Source organism: Gymnoscopelus microlampas, assembly GCF_963454915.1.
Source record: "Gymnoscopelus microlampas genome assembly, chromosome: 1".
Taxonomy (NCBI): Eukaryota; Metazoa; Chordata; class Actinopteri; order Myctophiformes; family Myctophidae; genus Gymnoscopelus; species Gymnoscopelus microlampas.
In genome coordinates this window covers 47,779,548-47,796,231 of record NC_139962.1, presented here as the reverse complement: position 1 = coordinate 47,796,231, position 16,684 = coordinate 47,779,548, and the positions used below count along the sequence as shown (strand labels likewise).

The 16,684-nt window shown below is 40.8% G+C and overlaps 1 protein-coding gene across 1 annotated transcript in view; it reads right to left on the bottom strand.

Moving 5' to 3' along the window:
* Nucleotides 1-410: 410 nt before the first annotated feature.
* The window catches only part of LOC311043858 (A-kinase anchor protein 13), a gene marked incomplete at its 3' end in the record, with an annotated part of 66,569 nt that continues 50,295 nt past the window's right edge, over nucleotides 411-16,684 (bottom strand). Inside the window, exons 6-8 of the mRNA XM_084055240.1 lie at nucleotides 12,311-12,494; nucleotides 1,922-2,126; nucleotides 411-428 (exon numbers count right to left, since the gene is read on the bottom strand). Coding sequence (XP_083911366.1) covers nucleotides 411-428; nucleotides 1,922-2,126; nucleotides 12,311-12,494 — 407 coding nt within the window. The remainder of the gene's footprint in view (nucleotides 429-1,921; nucleotides 2,127-12,310; nucleotides 12,495-16,684) is intronic.

Genomic DNA, 16,684 nt, shown 5'->3' with positions numbered 1-16,684 from the left:
AGAGAAATTAGAGATGACATACACTTTTTTTCTAAACAGGCGTTTCATCCAGAAAAGTAGTATGAACTGGCTTCTCCTCATGCGTGTAATGTCCTGTAGTATGATAGCAGTAGGGATGCAGTGTAGTGTACTGTAATGCTGTGGAAATACAATACAGATTCTCACACAAGTGAGAGCAGATATTCACTTCACTTAAACTCTATATAATAGTCAATCTACAAGCTCACATACACTATCTTTGCCGGCCCGTTATGACATGCTCAGAATAGGGACTGTAGGGCTCTTATGGTTAAAGTGTCCCCACATTGAAACAAGCCGAGTAAATCACACTCCCCACCAAACGGAGTGAATAACAAAAGGAAATAAAAACATCTACTGTAGAATGAAAGAAAACAACACATTGAACAGCCTTACTCTAGCAGGGTGGCCTGTGGGCCACAAAAACAGCGCTGTAATAAAAATATCTCAGCTTTAATTCCCATTACAGCCATGTGGTTCTTCAAAGAAACAGAAAACTCTACCTGGCTCACTGGTTGTAATTCTCCGTGGATAAGAGTGTTAGCTAAATGCCTGAAGTATAAATGTGTAGCTCTTATCAAAATGTCTACCTCAGTGGAGGGATAAGGTTGTTCCACCGTATTCCCAAGTCACACAAAACTGCACTGTGAAGGTTAATGGCAGAGGGCGGCAGGAAAACAAACACTCAGCTGTTACATTTGCATTAAAGATTACAGTAAGGACCATGGCATGGCAATACCTATTGCTAGGTGACTACAGTTAGTGGTGGAAAAAGTACTCACAATTTTTACTTAAGTAAAAGTATCAATACTGTAATATAGAAATACTCTGTTACAAGTAAAAGTCCGGAATTCAAAATGTACTTGAGTAAAAGTACAAAAGTATTGGCATCAAAATGTACTTAAAGTACCAAAAGTTTTCAAATGTATAAAAATCTTTTGAAAATAGCAGATCTACAAGCTCACAATGCGTCGCAATGCGACGCATTGTGAGCTTGTAGATCGGCTATTTTCAAATGGCCAAAATGTATAGTGCTGAAGTGGTTTTGTAATAATAATCAAAATCTATAAAGTAACAAATAACTAAAGTTTTCAAATAATTGTAGTGGAGTAAAAGTACAATATTTGCCTCTGAGATGTAGTGGAGTAGAAGTTAAAGTACTGAAAATTGGAAATACTCAAGTAAAGTAAAAAATACCACACAATTATACTTAAGTACAGTACTTGAGTAAATGTACTTAGTTACCACTGACTACAGTAAATAAATCCAACTCAGTCCCACGTGTCAAGTTTTGTTAAAGCAGTATCAAAAAAACATGGTTGGCAAGGTTTTAGCTTCGATCCGACCCCAATGACCTCCATTAAAAAATAAAAGTTTTCAGAAAATATAAAGCATATGTGAAGAAAATGGCACTTCTACTGGTATTGTGCGTGCACACAGAGTTTGGCGCTGATCGGTCCAGTGGTTTGGGAGACTAGCTCCGGACTAACGCACAGACGTACACATACAAGACTGACCCTCTGATAGACAGCTAAAGAGCCCCGTAAAAAGAAAAAAACGACAGTTCACAGTTGTGTAATCATAATAAACTTCTTGTCTTTCATGCTTTACAAGCACTTTACCATAACTCATAAAAAACATGATGACACAATAATTCATTTTTACAATGCCACTTCCTATGTGAATGCAGAATAATCTCTTGATTCCCTTTTATTTATTTAAATTGTTTTTGTATATTTACTAGTTTGGATTTATGTTTGTTTTTGTTTCATGTTTGCTTTGGCAATGCAAACGTATGTTTCCTCATGCCAATAAAGCCCCTATGAATTGAATTGAATTGAATTGCAAGAAAAGCCTACATTACCAAACATGTTGTATGTTATCAACAGTACTTGAGACTCACCTTGGCCTGCAGGTGGCAGATTAGGTGTCGTAGATGGTCCACACTTCTCTGGAGGGTTGGAGGTTCAATTCCCTGACCCGGGCCCACTGTCAGGGTGTAGGTGTTCAGCTTGGGGAGGTGACACACCACTCTGATATCTGAATGAGCAGACTGGTCAGTCGTCTCCGTCCCGCTGTCTCTCTCCGTCTCTCTCTCCTGCTCAGCCCTGCGGGAAAAAACGTTCACATTATGACCATAACATTATTTTTGATCATTGTTGAGTTAAATTGATTGCTCTTTGTTTAATTTCTACATTTTTGATTGGTTGACTGACTGACTGACTGACGTTTTTACAGACAAAAATGCATATGTATATACATGTTCTGGTCCTGTCCTAATCTCACCAAGTTCTGGTCTGATATATTTAACGCTTGCAAGATGCTCACTACTTAGCTTTACACCAGAGACCCGTTCTATAGGAGGCAAAACACATGTAATCATAGCCTTTACATCTAAGAGATGTATTTCTTGAAACTAGAGGAAATTAAATACACACTTAAAGGGTCTGTTAAAAAAAGGAGATTTGGACCCCCCTTCCTTGACTATTACGATAGTTTGCGGGTGCCGCTTGATGAGGAGACCTAAGTGGATGGGCAGGGTTCCCTTTCTTTCCCCTCTTCCCTTCACTCTCTTCCTTTTCCCCTCTTTTTCTCTCTTTATTATTATTACTATTATTTTAAAACATTTGTGAATTATACATAAGATCATTGTTTCAATAACATATAAACGTATATTTTGTATTTTGTATTTTTATTGTTATAGTTATCTATGTTTATGACAAAAGAAATTGTTGCAAGATTTGTATGTTACATTTGTATGTATACAAAACAAATAAAAAAACTGTTAAAGATAAAAATGCATATGTATATAAACCTGTATTTGTACATCTGTCAAATGGATAAAACATCTAGAGAGCGTATTTCCATTGCGGTCCTGTGTGTGTGTAAACTGAGTGCCACATGTTGCTGTCCTGTTATGTTTAATTTCATCTTATGTTATACCAGTATACAATGAATACTCAAGAAACCATAACAAGTGAGCGATACTACAGCAGAGTTCATTTCTATATAAGTAAGTAAAAGTATGAGCAAGGACAACAGGGATTTGTAGGTGACAGGGCTGAATTCCCCAACAGGACAGGTATAATTAAACAATATGAAGTGATAATCTGGCAAAACTTAATTTAAAACCTGTTAAAAAGGTAAAACTTAAGAAGCAAAGGATTCCAGGCACACTTGGAGCAGTAGAAAGAAGTGTATAGGTGATTTTAATAAATAAACGTCTTTCTACTGCTACAAGTGCCACTGTGGCATTAGTGTAAGAGACAATAATTCACCAAAATCATTTCAGCTTCTTTTTTCTTTAACTTATTTAGTAAACATGAAGGTAGATTGATGAATTTGTGTAAAGGGACATTTTGGCTCTGTTGACCGGAGTTCCCCAGGGCGGTATAATTGGTCCGCTGTTTTTTCCCCCTCGACACCAAATCTTTTTGGCAAAAATAGCAGATACTGTAAACCACCTCACAAGGCAACGCGTCGTGAGCTTGTAGATCTGCTATTTTCGCGGAATGTTTGCCCCAAAAATAGCGACACTAGGGTTCATGTGGTTAAGTTGTATGGCCTTGCTCTAAAGCCACAGTGCAAGAATTAAAGTGTGAGTGTGAGTTGTAGGTTGCGTAATGCTGGGTGTGGTTGGTTCAACAGTGAGGTCACCCAGCCACGGCCTGACACTGACTGACTTCACTTTTCATGAGAGGCAAAAAAGTGTAATTAGCAGCACATAAAGAGATAGCAGCCCTAAAGTAGCTTCTAAATACATGGCATGGGGAAACGAGCTGGTTAGCTAAGTGGTACTTGTGTTTTCGGCTTGCGCTATCTTCATTCCAAGTTCAAAAGGGCATGTCACACATAAAAACAGAAAATGTGTACACGGTCTTGCACGCACGCACGCACGCACACACACACACACACACACACACACACACACACACACACACACACACACACACACACACACACACACACACACACACACACACACACACACACACACACACACACACACACACACACACACACACACACACACACACACACACACACACACACACACACACCTCTAAAAACTATCAACAGTTTTAATCCATTGGTCTGAGTCAATTAGCTTGCCATTAGTGCCTCCATTGATGGCATCAGGAGGTTATTTAGTACAGTATAGTGATAAATACAACTCAGCATGGGAGTCTTATGATTCATTTAGACTCAAACAAAAGTGTCATGAGCCAAAAATAGCAGATCTACAAGGTCACAACACATCGCATTTCAACACGCTGTGAGCTTGTAGATCAGCTAAATCAGGCCACAGAGCCTACAGTCCCACTGAGGGATGTTGCCAGGAACATATAGGGTTAGAATAACTAACTTGTTTTATACACCTAGTACTTTGTACAATTACTTCATCTTTCAAACCAAATCAGTTCAAGTCAAAGCAAAGCATCACAACCACATATCTAATGATCTACAGACGGAACGCAGATGTCTCATGGAGAATCACTGAAAGCTGGAATCAAATACAATTCAGATGGACTATGGGTAAAACCCATTTTGTGAATGAGTGCTCTAAGGCAGTGGTTCCCTGGCGTGCCTTGGGATTTTGTGACAACCACCCATTATTATTGCAATATATACAAGGAGAAAAGAGAGGAAAAAAGGTTATGAAGGTTTTTGTTAGTTTGTTTGATTTACTATATCAGTACTTTGTGAGCACTCATATCCCCATAAAGAGGCAAATTATATAGCTTATTCTTCTTTATTCATTTCTTTTTAAATGTTCACATCATGAGGTATTGTCAGATTGTATATCAGCTATTTTCACTATGAAAAGGCTGCTGGTGTGCCTTGAGACTATAACTTGACCAAACGACCCAGTGTCTAAGGGATTGTTGTCTTAAAGTCTGCAGTTATATTATCTTCTTTCCAAGTCAAGTGAAAACTATGCTGATAAGGGGAGTCACAAGTGCTTAGAACGTAAAAAGGACCCATTTCCCCTCAACTTTGTGTCTTGACTCTACCCTAAAAAGAGGAGTTTTTTCCTCCTCTCAGCTTAATGTTTAACTGTGGAGACATGAGAGGAATGTAGAGTCTCTTCAGACTCAAAACCCCTTGGTTTTGACCTGTCATTGTGATGTTGTTTTATTTCTTGTCTTAAAGAAAGACATTTTCATAAGGCCCATGATTTTGTTATTCATTTAGTTAATTCTCAGTTCTTATGTTGCTCTCCGAGCTCGCCTTTCAACAGCACTCAACATGCGGGAGACACCGGGTTCCAATCCCGAGTAGGACATGAAGGTTATGGATTGCAGCTTTAGACCGATGAGCTACCGCCTGACTCCCTCAAATGGAATACCTGATGCACACCACCTCATCAACAGCGCATGCATTTCTTCACACAGATAAATAAAATATGGGGTTGAAATCCCACTCCTAGTCTCTCAGTACTTCACAGCCATCAGATTAAAAAAAACCCTGGACAGTCACTCACAACACAAACACGCTGAAACATGAACAGAGCATCCAAAATCATTGGAGCCCATCTCTCTCCATCACTATTAAAACACTGTAAAACCTTAATTGTGATAAACAGATAAATAGGAACTTAAAGTATACTATGTTAGTTTCATTGACCAAGCCGGAACACAATCGATTGATTGGTCATTAAATACATACTCTGAAAATGCACACGGCCCAACTAGTCAGGTTCACTATGTAATTTTGTCGGATTTTTTTGGAGATTTGCAAAACTATACATTTTTGGAAAGGTTATTGTCTAAGGAATCAGAAAATCAATGTTTGCATTTGCCCAGATGTGTATATGGCGGCCATATTGGCAATTACAAAATGGCCACCCTAAAATTTACGTTTTTTAATATCTCGGCCTCTAAATAAGCTGGAACATTGATTTTAACTCCTAAACCTACATTGTCAGTGTGGAGGAATCCAATGGTGGTAATTATAAAGCTACAAAACTTTACAATATTAACCCTTAGATGCATGACTGAGTTCAAAATGACCAGATGTGGTTGTTTTCTTGCAATATCTTTGTAATTAAAAAACATTTATCAATTCATATTGAAGATTTGCAAAACTATACATTTTTGGAAAGGTTATTGTCTAAGGAATCATAAAATCAATGTTTGCATTTGCCCAGATGTCTGTGTCCATATTAGAATTGACAAAATGGCCGCCGTAAAATGTATGTTTTGTAATATCTTGGCTTCGAAATAAGATGGAACATAGTTTTTAATGGCTAAACCTACATTTTCAGGGTCAAGGAATCCAATGGTGCAAGTTATCATTTCATTTTTTGTATCGTCCCATTGACATAATCCATCATATGGGTAAAAACAGCACAGCCCAGGCAGTCAGTCAGATACTAACTCAGTGTTATTTTTATTTCTTTTAAATGTGAACTTTGGATGTTTGTGTAACCATCTTAAACATCATGACATGTGCAATCTTAGACAGTCTCTATGCATCATCATAATCATCATCATCATCATCACTTTCGTGCGTCACAGCTTGGGAATCGTCATCGTTCTGACACTGGCTGCTGCACTGACACATTTCAGTACAGGCTAAGTCCTTAGCTTTGCAGGAACATCTGCCAGAAGAACAGTCAGATTTACACTTGCATTGAACCATCTCAAGGATGGCCTTTTGGGCTGGGAGGACCTCTGTGGTCGTTGGTTTCAGCATGCCATCCAAGTGTTTGAAGTACCCATTTTGCAGGGGATGCAGCTGTGGATCCTGCATATTAATGGCTGCTTGTGCCCATGCCCTTGTTTGGACATGGACTCTCAAGATGTGCTGCTTCAGAGCTCCAGGTGTTGGAGGGAGCTTGTCACTTTCTGCACTGTGTTTGCAGAACAGATGCCATTGCAGTTCAGGGATTGTCTTGATGTTGATACCCTTGGGTGAGTAAGCTGTAAGGACTCCAGTGTTGACAGCATTCCTTCTAACACTTCTGCTTCACCCAAAAGCATCTGTAGAGCATTGATAACATCTTCATCCGTTTTGAGGTAGACCTGCAGCCAGGTTGCCTTGCCTACCATCAAACACATCCCGATGAGCAGGTTCCTCTCCCATGACAAGACGAAGGCTGATCTGACTGACTATCTTGATACCAAAACTCTAGAGTACAACAGGGGATCCTCCAAGCTGATCATCACGTCTGCTTCTAGATACACTAGGAGCAACAAAGACCTGGTCTTTGAAGAAAATAACCACGAAGAAGCAGACACACTGCTGATCCACCAGGCTGTGCTGGCTTCACAGCGAAACCCACCTGATGCACAGTTGGTATTTTTCTCCCCAGATACGGACGTTTTAGTGCTAGTCACAGCAAACTACGACCTCCTGCTGATGAACACGTCCATTTCTATGGCCTCTGGTGTTGTGCAGATTGAAGATTGTGGCGAGCTCTAGGTAAAGAAAGAGCAAAGGCTTTGCCAGCCTTCCATGCATTCACTGGGGACGACAACACAGGGAGGTTCTCCCGTATAAGCAAGGCAACCTGGCTGCAGGTCTACCTCAAAACGGATGGATATTATCAAAGCTCTGCAGATGCTTTTGGATGAAGCAGAAGTGACAGAAGGAATGCTGTCAACACTGGAGTCCTTTGTATGTGCAGCTTACTCACCCAAGGGTATCAACATCAAGACAATCCCTGAACTGCGATGGCATCTGTTCTGCAAGCACAGGGCAGAAAGTGACAAGCTCCCTCCAACAGCTGGAGCTCTGAAACAGCACATTTTGAGAGTCCATGTCCAAACAAGGGCATGGGCACAAGCAGCCATTGCTCTGCAGGATCCACAGCTGCATACCCTGCAAAATGGGTACTTCAAACACTCGGGTGGCATGCTGAAACCAACGACCACAGAGGTCCTCCCAGCTCCAAAGGCCATCCTTGCGATGGTTCAATGCAAGTGCAAATCAGACTGTTCTTCTGGCAGATGTTCCTGCAAAGCTAAGGCCTGTACTGAAATGTGTCAGTGCAGCAGCCAGTGCCAGAACGATGATGATTCCCAAGCTATGATGCACGAAAGTGATGTTGATGATGATGATGATGATGATGATGGATAGAGACTGTCTAAGATTACATGTCATGATGTTTAAGATGGTTACACAAACATCCAAAGTTCACAGTTAAAAGAAATAAAAAGAACACTGAGTTAGTATCTGACTGACTGCCTGGGCTGTGCTGTTTTTACCCATGTGATGGATTATGTCAATGGGATGATACAAAAAATGAAATGATAACTTGCACCATTGGATTCCTTGACCCTGAAAATGTAGGTTTAGCCATTAAAAACAATGTTCCATCTTATTTAGAAGTCAAGATATTACAAAACATACATTTTACGGCGGCCATTTTGTCAATTCCAATATGGCCACAGACATCTGGGCAAATGCAAACATTGATTTTAGGATTCCTTAGACAATAACCTTTCCAAAAATGTATAGTTTTGCAAATCTTCAATATGAATTGATAAATATTTTTTAATTACAAAGATATTGCAAGAAAACAACCACATCTGGTCATTTTGGACTCAGTCATGCATCTAAGGGTTAATGTTGTAAGGTTTTGGAGCTTTATAATTACCACCATTGGATTCCTTGACCCTGAAAATGTAGGTTTAGGAGTTAAAATCAATGTTCCAGCTTATTTAGAGGCCGAGATATTAAAAAACGTACATTTTAGGGTGGCCATTTTGTAATTGCCAATATGGCCGCCATATACACATCTGGGCAAATGCAAACATTGATTTTCTGATTCCTTAGACAATAACCTTTCCAAAAATGTATAGTTTTGCAAATCTCCAAAAAAATCCGACAACATTTTAAATCAAAGCGTAGGGAACCTGACCACTACATCGATTGCCGTGCTACAGTAAGTGGTCAGACGGGTGGGCCGCAACCACTTTAGAGATTTTTAAAGTGGGCCCTGACACAGAAACGGTTGAAAACCATTGCGGATGAAACCTCATCTCTGACCCCGCTCATCCGGATCCACTATCTATTCCAGCTGCTGCCCTCAGGGAGGCGCTACAGGTCATTATGCACCAGATCCTCCTGCTTCGAGAAAAGTCTCTACCCCAGTGGTTCTCAAAGTGGGGTCCGGAGACCCCCAGGGGTCCTTGGGGGAGTTCCAGGGAGTCCCCAGCTAAATGATAGTAGGAACCAAATGGACCCTTATGGGTCTGTAACTCAGAGAGTGTACAAATAGAATCAAATGGACCCGTCAGAGTTAAATTAACATTGATTTTACAATATAAATTGGGGTCCCTAAGATAGAAATGCCATTAAATGGGGGTCGACCATAGCCTAATAATGCACGTCACGTGAAATGGAAATGGTTGAGAATCACTGCTAGAGACGTAAAAATGATGGCGGTCCCTGGCATATCTTTTCAAATGGGGTTCCGCGGGCTAATAAGTGTACATTTGGGGGTCCTTGACATGAAAAAGTTCTCTACCCAACTCCCATATGGGCTCTAAACTCCTACAAGCATCCACACTATAGACTACACGTCTGTCTTGTGTTACAGTATGTCTACGTTCAGTGGAGTAGCTGTGTTGCACATCCAACCTGTTTTTAGGCCAACTGCAGGCCTACTGAAGATAAAAGGAAATTGATATGTGTAGATTCTGCACACTGGATTCAAGGCAGCTCCCAATGCTTTATTGACTGCAACATTTCAACCCAGCAGGATCTTCATCAGGCCAGAAGAAGTCTGTTTCAACCCCGTTGCTAGTCAATAAAGTCATCCAGTGTGGATGTCTATGACCTTCAATTAATTATCTTCAAAGTTTGTCTACTGTAAGTTATCAGTGATTTTCTCATCTGTACCAGCACATCTACGTATCTATCTATCCATCCCTGCAATTACAATGCACAATTGCACATGTAATACTATTAAACAATGCCGTTATCCAGAGTCCCTTACAAATGTATGCAAACATAGAGCAACAGTTCCTTGCTCACTTCTATGTTTACTTATTTACTTTCCTTGCATTTCATTGCTACTTGGCTGCTAAAACAATCTTTCTTTCTTTGTGACATTTGAGGTTTTTGGCTTTTACTTTACTTGTGATATCTAAAGGACAGTGTAGAGAGACAGCAAACTGAGGGCAGAGGTAGAAGACGTGTAAACACAGCTCTACAGACATATTTTTTAATAAGCCAGTGGGATGTTTTCACTTGCACACATTAACATATTAACATACAACATATTCAATTCTCTTTTTATGGTTTCCCATTAATTTAGTCTCTTTTAGTTTGCTCCACTCGACCACCCCTCTCATTCTCTCATACGGTACCTCACACAGAAACAAGAAGTGGTTTATTTATCCATTTGTGACTCTGAGAATGCACAAATGGAACCCTTTGGTTCTATTTGTACACTTTCAGAGTTAAATGAACACTCTGGAATTTACAGCGTAGCCTTGTGATTCTGTGAGGATATAACAAGTCATCAAGACATAAACAAGGGAGCTCCTCTATTCTCTGGATTCTCACTGAAGACCATGTCAGACAAAACCCTAAGCTGCTCACTTAATGTTCCACTGTCCCCAAAGACTGTCTCACTGCAGTCACTTGTGTCCTTCCACTGTCCCCAAATACTGTCTCACAGCAGTCACCTGTGTCCAACTATGCTGTGATGTGGGCAAGTGGCTATAGTGGTGATGCTGCTCAGAATACCATAGTTTATAAATGGCTGAAAACAACGGACAAACAACACTGAGAGTGAGAGAGTGAGAGAGAGAGAGAGAGAGAGAGAGAGAGAGAGAGAGAGAGAGAGAGAGAGAGAGAGAGAGAGAGAGAGAGAGAGAGAGAGAGAGAGAGAGAGAGAGAGAGAGAGAGAGGTAGGGGAGTCAAATAAGGATGCTTGGAGGGAAGGAGCATAGGAAGGGGAGAATGAGAAGAGAGAGAGAGAGAGAGAGAGAGAGAGAGAGAGAGAGAGAGAGAGAGAGAGAGAGAGAGAGAGAGAGAGAGAGAGAGAGGTAGGGGAGTCAAATAAGGATGCTTGGAGGGAAGGAGCATAGGGAAGGGGAGAATGAGAAGAGAGAGAGAGAGAGAGAGAGAGAGAGAGAGAGAGAGAGAGAGAGCGAGAGAGAGAGAGAAAGAGAGAGAGAGAGAGAGAGATGGTAGAATGGAAGACGTGAGGGAAGGGGAAAGGGTGGGCGAGGGAAGAAAGAGATGAGTGATGAGAGTAGGCAGAGAGAAGAAGAGAGAGAAATTAAGAAATTCAGGGAGACAGAAGCGAGAGACTGAAAATCAACACAGAAATATCAGTTAAGTTGAGTTCACAGAGACTGTCTGTGTCTCACACTCACCAATCACACCAACAATTATACAATATTCATAGCTCACGTTTATATTTCAAAATATACCACAGATTGTCAAAATAAATATACAGTAGTAGAAAACATATTTTGGACCCTTTAAATATATTTTTGGCCACATTTAGATATGTATTTTGTAAAATATAAGACTATTTATGTACCAGACCCATGGTAAATGAACACTGTGTAGATTTGATTCCCCCCTTTCCCCCTCTGAACACAAATAAATACAAAATAAAAGCCTGTGATGTAATAATTATCTCAGACAGACTCGATCAGAAACAAGCAACATCTGTTCTCATCACCAATTTACTGAGGGTAAAGGAGAGAGAGAGAGAGGGAGAGAGAGAGAGAGAGAGAGGGAGAGCGAGAGAGCGAGAGAGCGAGAGAAATACACAATTTATGGAGGCCCCTGGGGGCCAGTAATCTGCAGCAGAAACCTACTGAGCTGAACACGGTTGTGTCCCATGTGACAAATTGTGTTATTTATTTTGTTGATTTCCCCAGTGATAAAACACTAATGCACCGTGATAAAGAAAAAAGGGGAATTGAAGCTTATTCAATTCGGTTGAACTTTGTTGTTCTATGTTGCCCTGTATGAGATCATTAGATACAATAGCAGAACGTGTAAATATTACAACAGGGATCAAAAGGTTAAAACAAACATAGAAACTATTGCTTGCAGGAGAGATTTAAAACCAAGTGGCTTTTGAAAACAAGCAGGAAACAAGAGGAAACTTTTGAATGTGTTTTCAATTTACTCTCCAATTTACTTGACTGTCCATTTTGTACATCTGTGTTGTTAATATTAAGTACTACATACGTAAATGTTTGAATTTATCATTTTCAGTAGCAGTATAGTATAGTATAGTATAGTATAGTATAGTATAGTATAGTATAGTATAGTATAGTATAGTATAGTATAGTATAGCATGGTTACTTACTGAGAAAGGAGTTGCTGTAGCTGTTCGTGTCCTCGGAACCCTGCGATGTCGAAGGGGGTGTGACCTTGTCTGTTAGCCAATCGGAGGGCCTGCACGGCCCCAGGCTGGCAGAGCAGGAAGTCGGCGACTCTCCTCAGACCTCGGCGGGCCGCAAAGTGAAGCAGCGTCTCCTGAGGAACAGGATCTGAGAGAGAGAGAGAGAGAGAGAGAGAGAGAGAGAGAGAGAGAGAGAGAGAGAGAGAGAGAGAGAGAGAGAGAGAGAGAGAGAGAGAGAGAGAGAGAGAGAGAGAGAGAGAGAGAGAGAGAGAGAGAGAGAAATACAGACAGAAAGACAGACACAAGATGTGTTAAGGATTGCCTGTTACCATCCATCTATCCAGTGTGTGTGCGGTTGAACAGTGGACATACCAGAGTGCCCTGCAGCATAGCAACACAACAGGCCTCCCCATTAACCAGCACAGTTACTGCCCAACAACTCCACACAACACAAACAGCATTATCAGGCAATCAAACCTGGAAAAATGACTTTAAAGGTCCCCCCCAAGGTAGACAGTAAAACCCTGAGTGTTAAAATTAACATTGAGGATTTTTTACACACAGTACACCAAAATAAAGAAATAAAGAAATAGGCATCTACTAAGTAATAGTATATATCTAATATAGGAATACAACAAAAATAGTAATAATAATCTACTGATGGTCATGGTGATTAATGTAGGGTAGTGGTTCTCAAAGTGGGGTTCGGTGGACCCTTACAGGTCTGTAATCTCAGAGTTATGGGGGTCCTTGGAAAAAAAACAAAAAAACATTTGAGAACCACTGATTATTGTCTTTCTACCTGTCTCTGTAACGCAGTCAGCCATCCTTTCCATGACAAACCCACACACGAAAGAACACAGTAACAAACGCACACATGCACTGACAACACAAATACAAATGCTCACACAGAAATGAAGGTATTCATGGTAACACAGACATGCAATCACATACATTATGACATGAATGGATACACAAGCCAACATGCAAACATACAGTACCACACACACGCAGGCATGCAAACACACACACACACACACACACACACACACACACACACACACACACACACACACACACACACACACACACACACACACACACACACACACACACACACACACACACACACACACACACACACACAACATCTTAGTGCCACAGTGGCTGGCAGTGTGTCTGGGAGAGTGGCTGAGTGTGTGTTATTCAGCCTGGGGTTGTTTTTAACTCTGTTCAGCCACAGTCTAATTAGGCCTGTGTGTAATTAAACCTTTTACAGCCTCCTCTCCCCTCTCCTTTTGCTATGAAATAGATTATCACCGGATTCTTGGATGCCTTAAGGTGCTGCCACGGCCTTTTTCACTCTCACAGCATATTGCTGCCTGAAGCAGATACGCATGTGCCCATGTACACACACGCACACACACACACGCACACACAAGAAAGAAGACACTAGTGTTTTCAGTTTTTCTTTTGAATCAAATTCCATTTAGTTTTAGTCATATTTCAGTCATCTGAAATGTTTTACTGTATAGTCTAGTTTTAGTTGACTAAATATCATAAGATTATAGTCGACAAAATCTATAGTTGATTTAGGCGACTGAAATGTATTTTGGTTTTTGTATATGTATATTGTCAATATATTTAGTCTTCGTTTTAGTCATCATAGCTTTTTTATTTTGTTTTCGTCAGTGAAAAAAGGTAGTCGACGATCATTTTTCGTCATAGTTTTAGTCAACAAAATCAACACTGGAAGACACTGAGTTAATGGTGCATTTCACAAAATAACTGTTCTGATTAACAGTTTTTCTTTGGTTTTTCAATTAGTTGTTTGGGTAGCCGCCTGTTTTCACCTGAGAGTGAAGGGTTTCACTGGGAGAGCCAACACAGCCCAACACGGACGAACGGCCCATCCCACCACTCCGTACAGGAACAGACGTCCCGAACAAACTGTAGGAGTCGCTATTGCAGTGAAAGCGGCCGCTTGTGTTCATTTACGGCACCCAGCCAAGCCGGGCGCACCATGGAGGAATCAAACCCCAGTCTCCACGGTGGTGGGCAGGAACTTTACCCCTGCACCACCCAGATGGCCTGGTGCTGAAGTATTCTGTACTCCTCCCTGACTGGACAGTGGAACTCGTTGTTCTCCATGACATCATGAGGACGGCAAAACTCAGTGACCCCAACCAGACATAATTGTCCAAAATTGTTCATAGTTTTTTTGGCGTGTGGGATTTTGCACTCCATAAGTAATTGGTTCCTTTCTAATTTGTGTTGATGTCTGGTAGAGAGAGGTTTAATCATACTTCATAGGCCTATATCTTCACAACGTTTAAGGAAATGTACAGTCAATTTGGGAACACCGCGTCGGGAGATAAGGAGATAACACTGTTTGTGTTAAATTAACCGTTATTTCACATGAAACAGAGGGGAGTGCATGGGATGAAAATAACAACAACATGTATATCTTAAATAGTATCTAAAGTTCAACGCATTTGGTGAGGGATGAAAGAAAATGAAGAATAGATGAATAAAACTTGAGCCGTGTGAAAATCATTAAGAAAGGGGAGAACTGAGAGTCACTATGTTAAACAAATGGCGACTTCATAAGAAAGAGTGGGAAAAGAGCTAATCAAAATCTGTAAATCAAGATGTAGGAGCCAATGTTGAAGGTCCAGTTTGCTGCAATTCAATTAGACTCCACCCCCTATAGGAACTGTGTGTGTGTATATATCTTAAGTCAAACATAAATATCAAATCTATAAGCTCACAACACGTCACAATGTGACAGGTTGCGTCGGTATGTATTAACCATTAGCAAAGTATGAGAAATAAATTGCATTCTATCAGTCTATATTTACATCAATTCTTTTGAGGGGGGATTCTGCCTAAAGTCATGTACCCCCATATATAATTTACTTACCACGCTCTCAACCATTGGTTTGTGGGGTCCCTGTGTAACGTCGTAAAGGATTCAGTGTCACCGTCTCGCTCTCAGCTATTTGTCTTCCGTATAGTTATTTCAATAAAGAATAATGCTAAGAAAAGCCTATCCCCAAAAAAACTAAACTAAACCAAAAAATAATAACATAACATTACTGCAAACTAACCCTTAAAAGTGTACTTCTTATCCCAGGCCTCCGCTGTGTATGAAAAATCACTTGTTAGCAGTACAATAATCCATAACTCATTACTCATTTGCTGCAACATTTCACAGCAGAGAGAGACTTGGCTGGAAATCGTGCTGAGCACCAGCCGAGTGGTATTTCACTCCATTTGCTGTTGGCCTGTCTCTCTCTATCTCTCTCCCTGTCTCTCCAACTCTCTCTCTCTCCTTCTCGTTCCGTCTCTGAGAACTCTGGACTGAGCTGATGCTAATTGCTTCAAATTAACTGCTCCAGTTAAGCAGAGCAAAGCAGAGCAGAGCTGACTGCTGGCTAACTAAGTGCCAGTCTGGAAGCATTACTGATATACATGAACCATAGGGAAGTACTAGGCGGTCTAGTGATTAGAAAGACCATCCTGTACAAGGATGGTTCACAGGTTTAATCCCTGCTCGACTCCCTGGGGGCAAAAATCACTCCCAGAATGTTCTGTTGAAAGGATTTTTACATTTACTAAGTTCAGGGTAATAAATGCTCTTAATACTCTTGGTGCAAAAGCACTAGACTAACTTTTATAAAGTCTTTATAGAGAGAGTACACCACATCTACAGAATAAAGTTTAAGTTGTCTGCGGAAGTGTTTCGAGTGTGTGCCCCGATTATGCCCAAATGCACACACCCTTATGGAGAAACCCCAGACGTCAGCGCAGATCGCTGTTGTTATGCAATGGTTGTGTGTGATGTCAGCATAGACCGTAAAAATTAATGGAGGGAGTGACGCCATTGATTTCTACAGACCGTAAATTAAGCCTATTTTTCAGCGATTTCTATAGACCAATTATTTGTTTACTAACATTGAGACTGGACGCACAGGTGATTGTTTCACGCAATCAATTCTCAACCTGTTGTTTCGGGGTGCGCTGGTTTCAGCGCACCCCAACCCCCTCTTGTGTGTTGGCTAGTGAGGCGCGTCCTAGCGAGACCTGATAGAATGGGTTTCATTAAGAGCATACTGGTTGCACGCATACTGGTTCTTATCAGTGTGACGTCGTCTGTTAAGGGGTCTATATCCGGTCCAAAATGCTAACAGAAATGAATGCTATGGGCTGCAACCGCAGCGAAGACGGGTCTTGACTCGGCAGAACCAGTAGAAACCCTGGAAACGTTACGTACCCTTCTTTATCATTAATAATAAGAAGACTTTAAACTAGCGATTGAAAACATAAAGTGTTTAT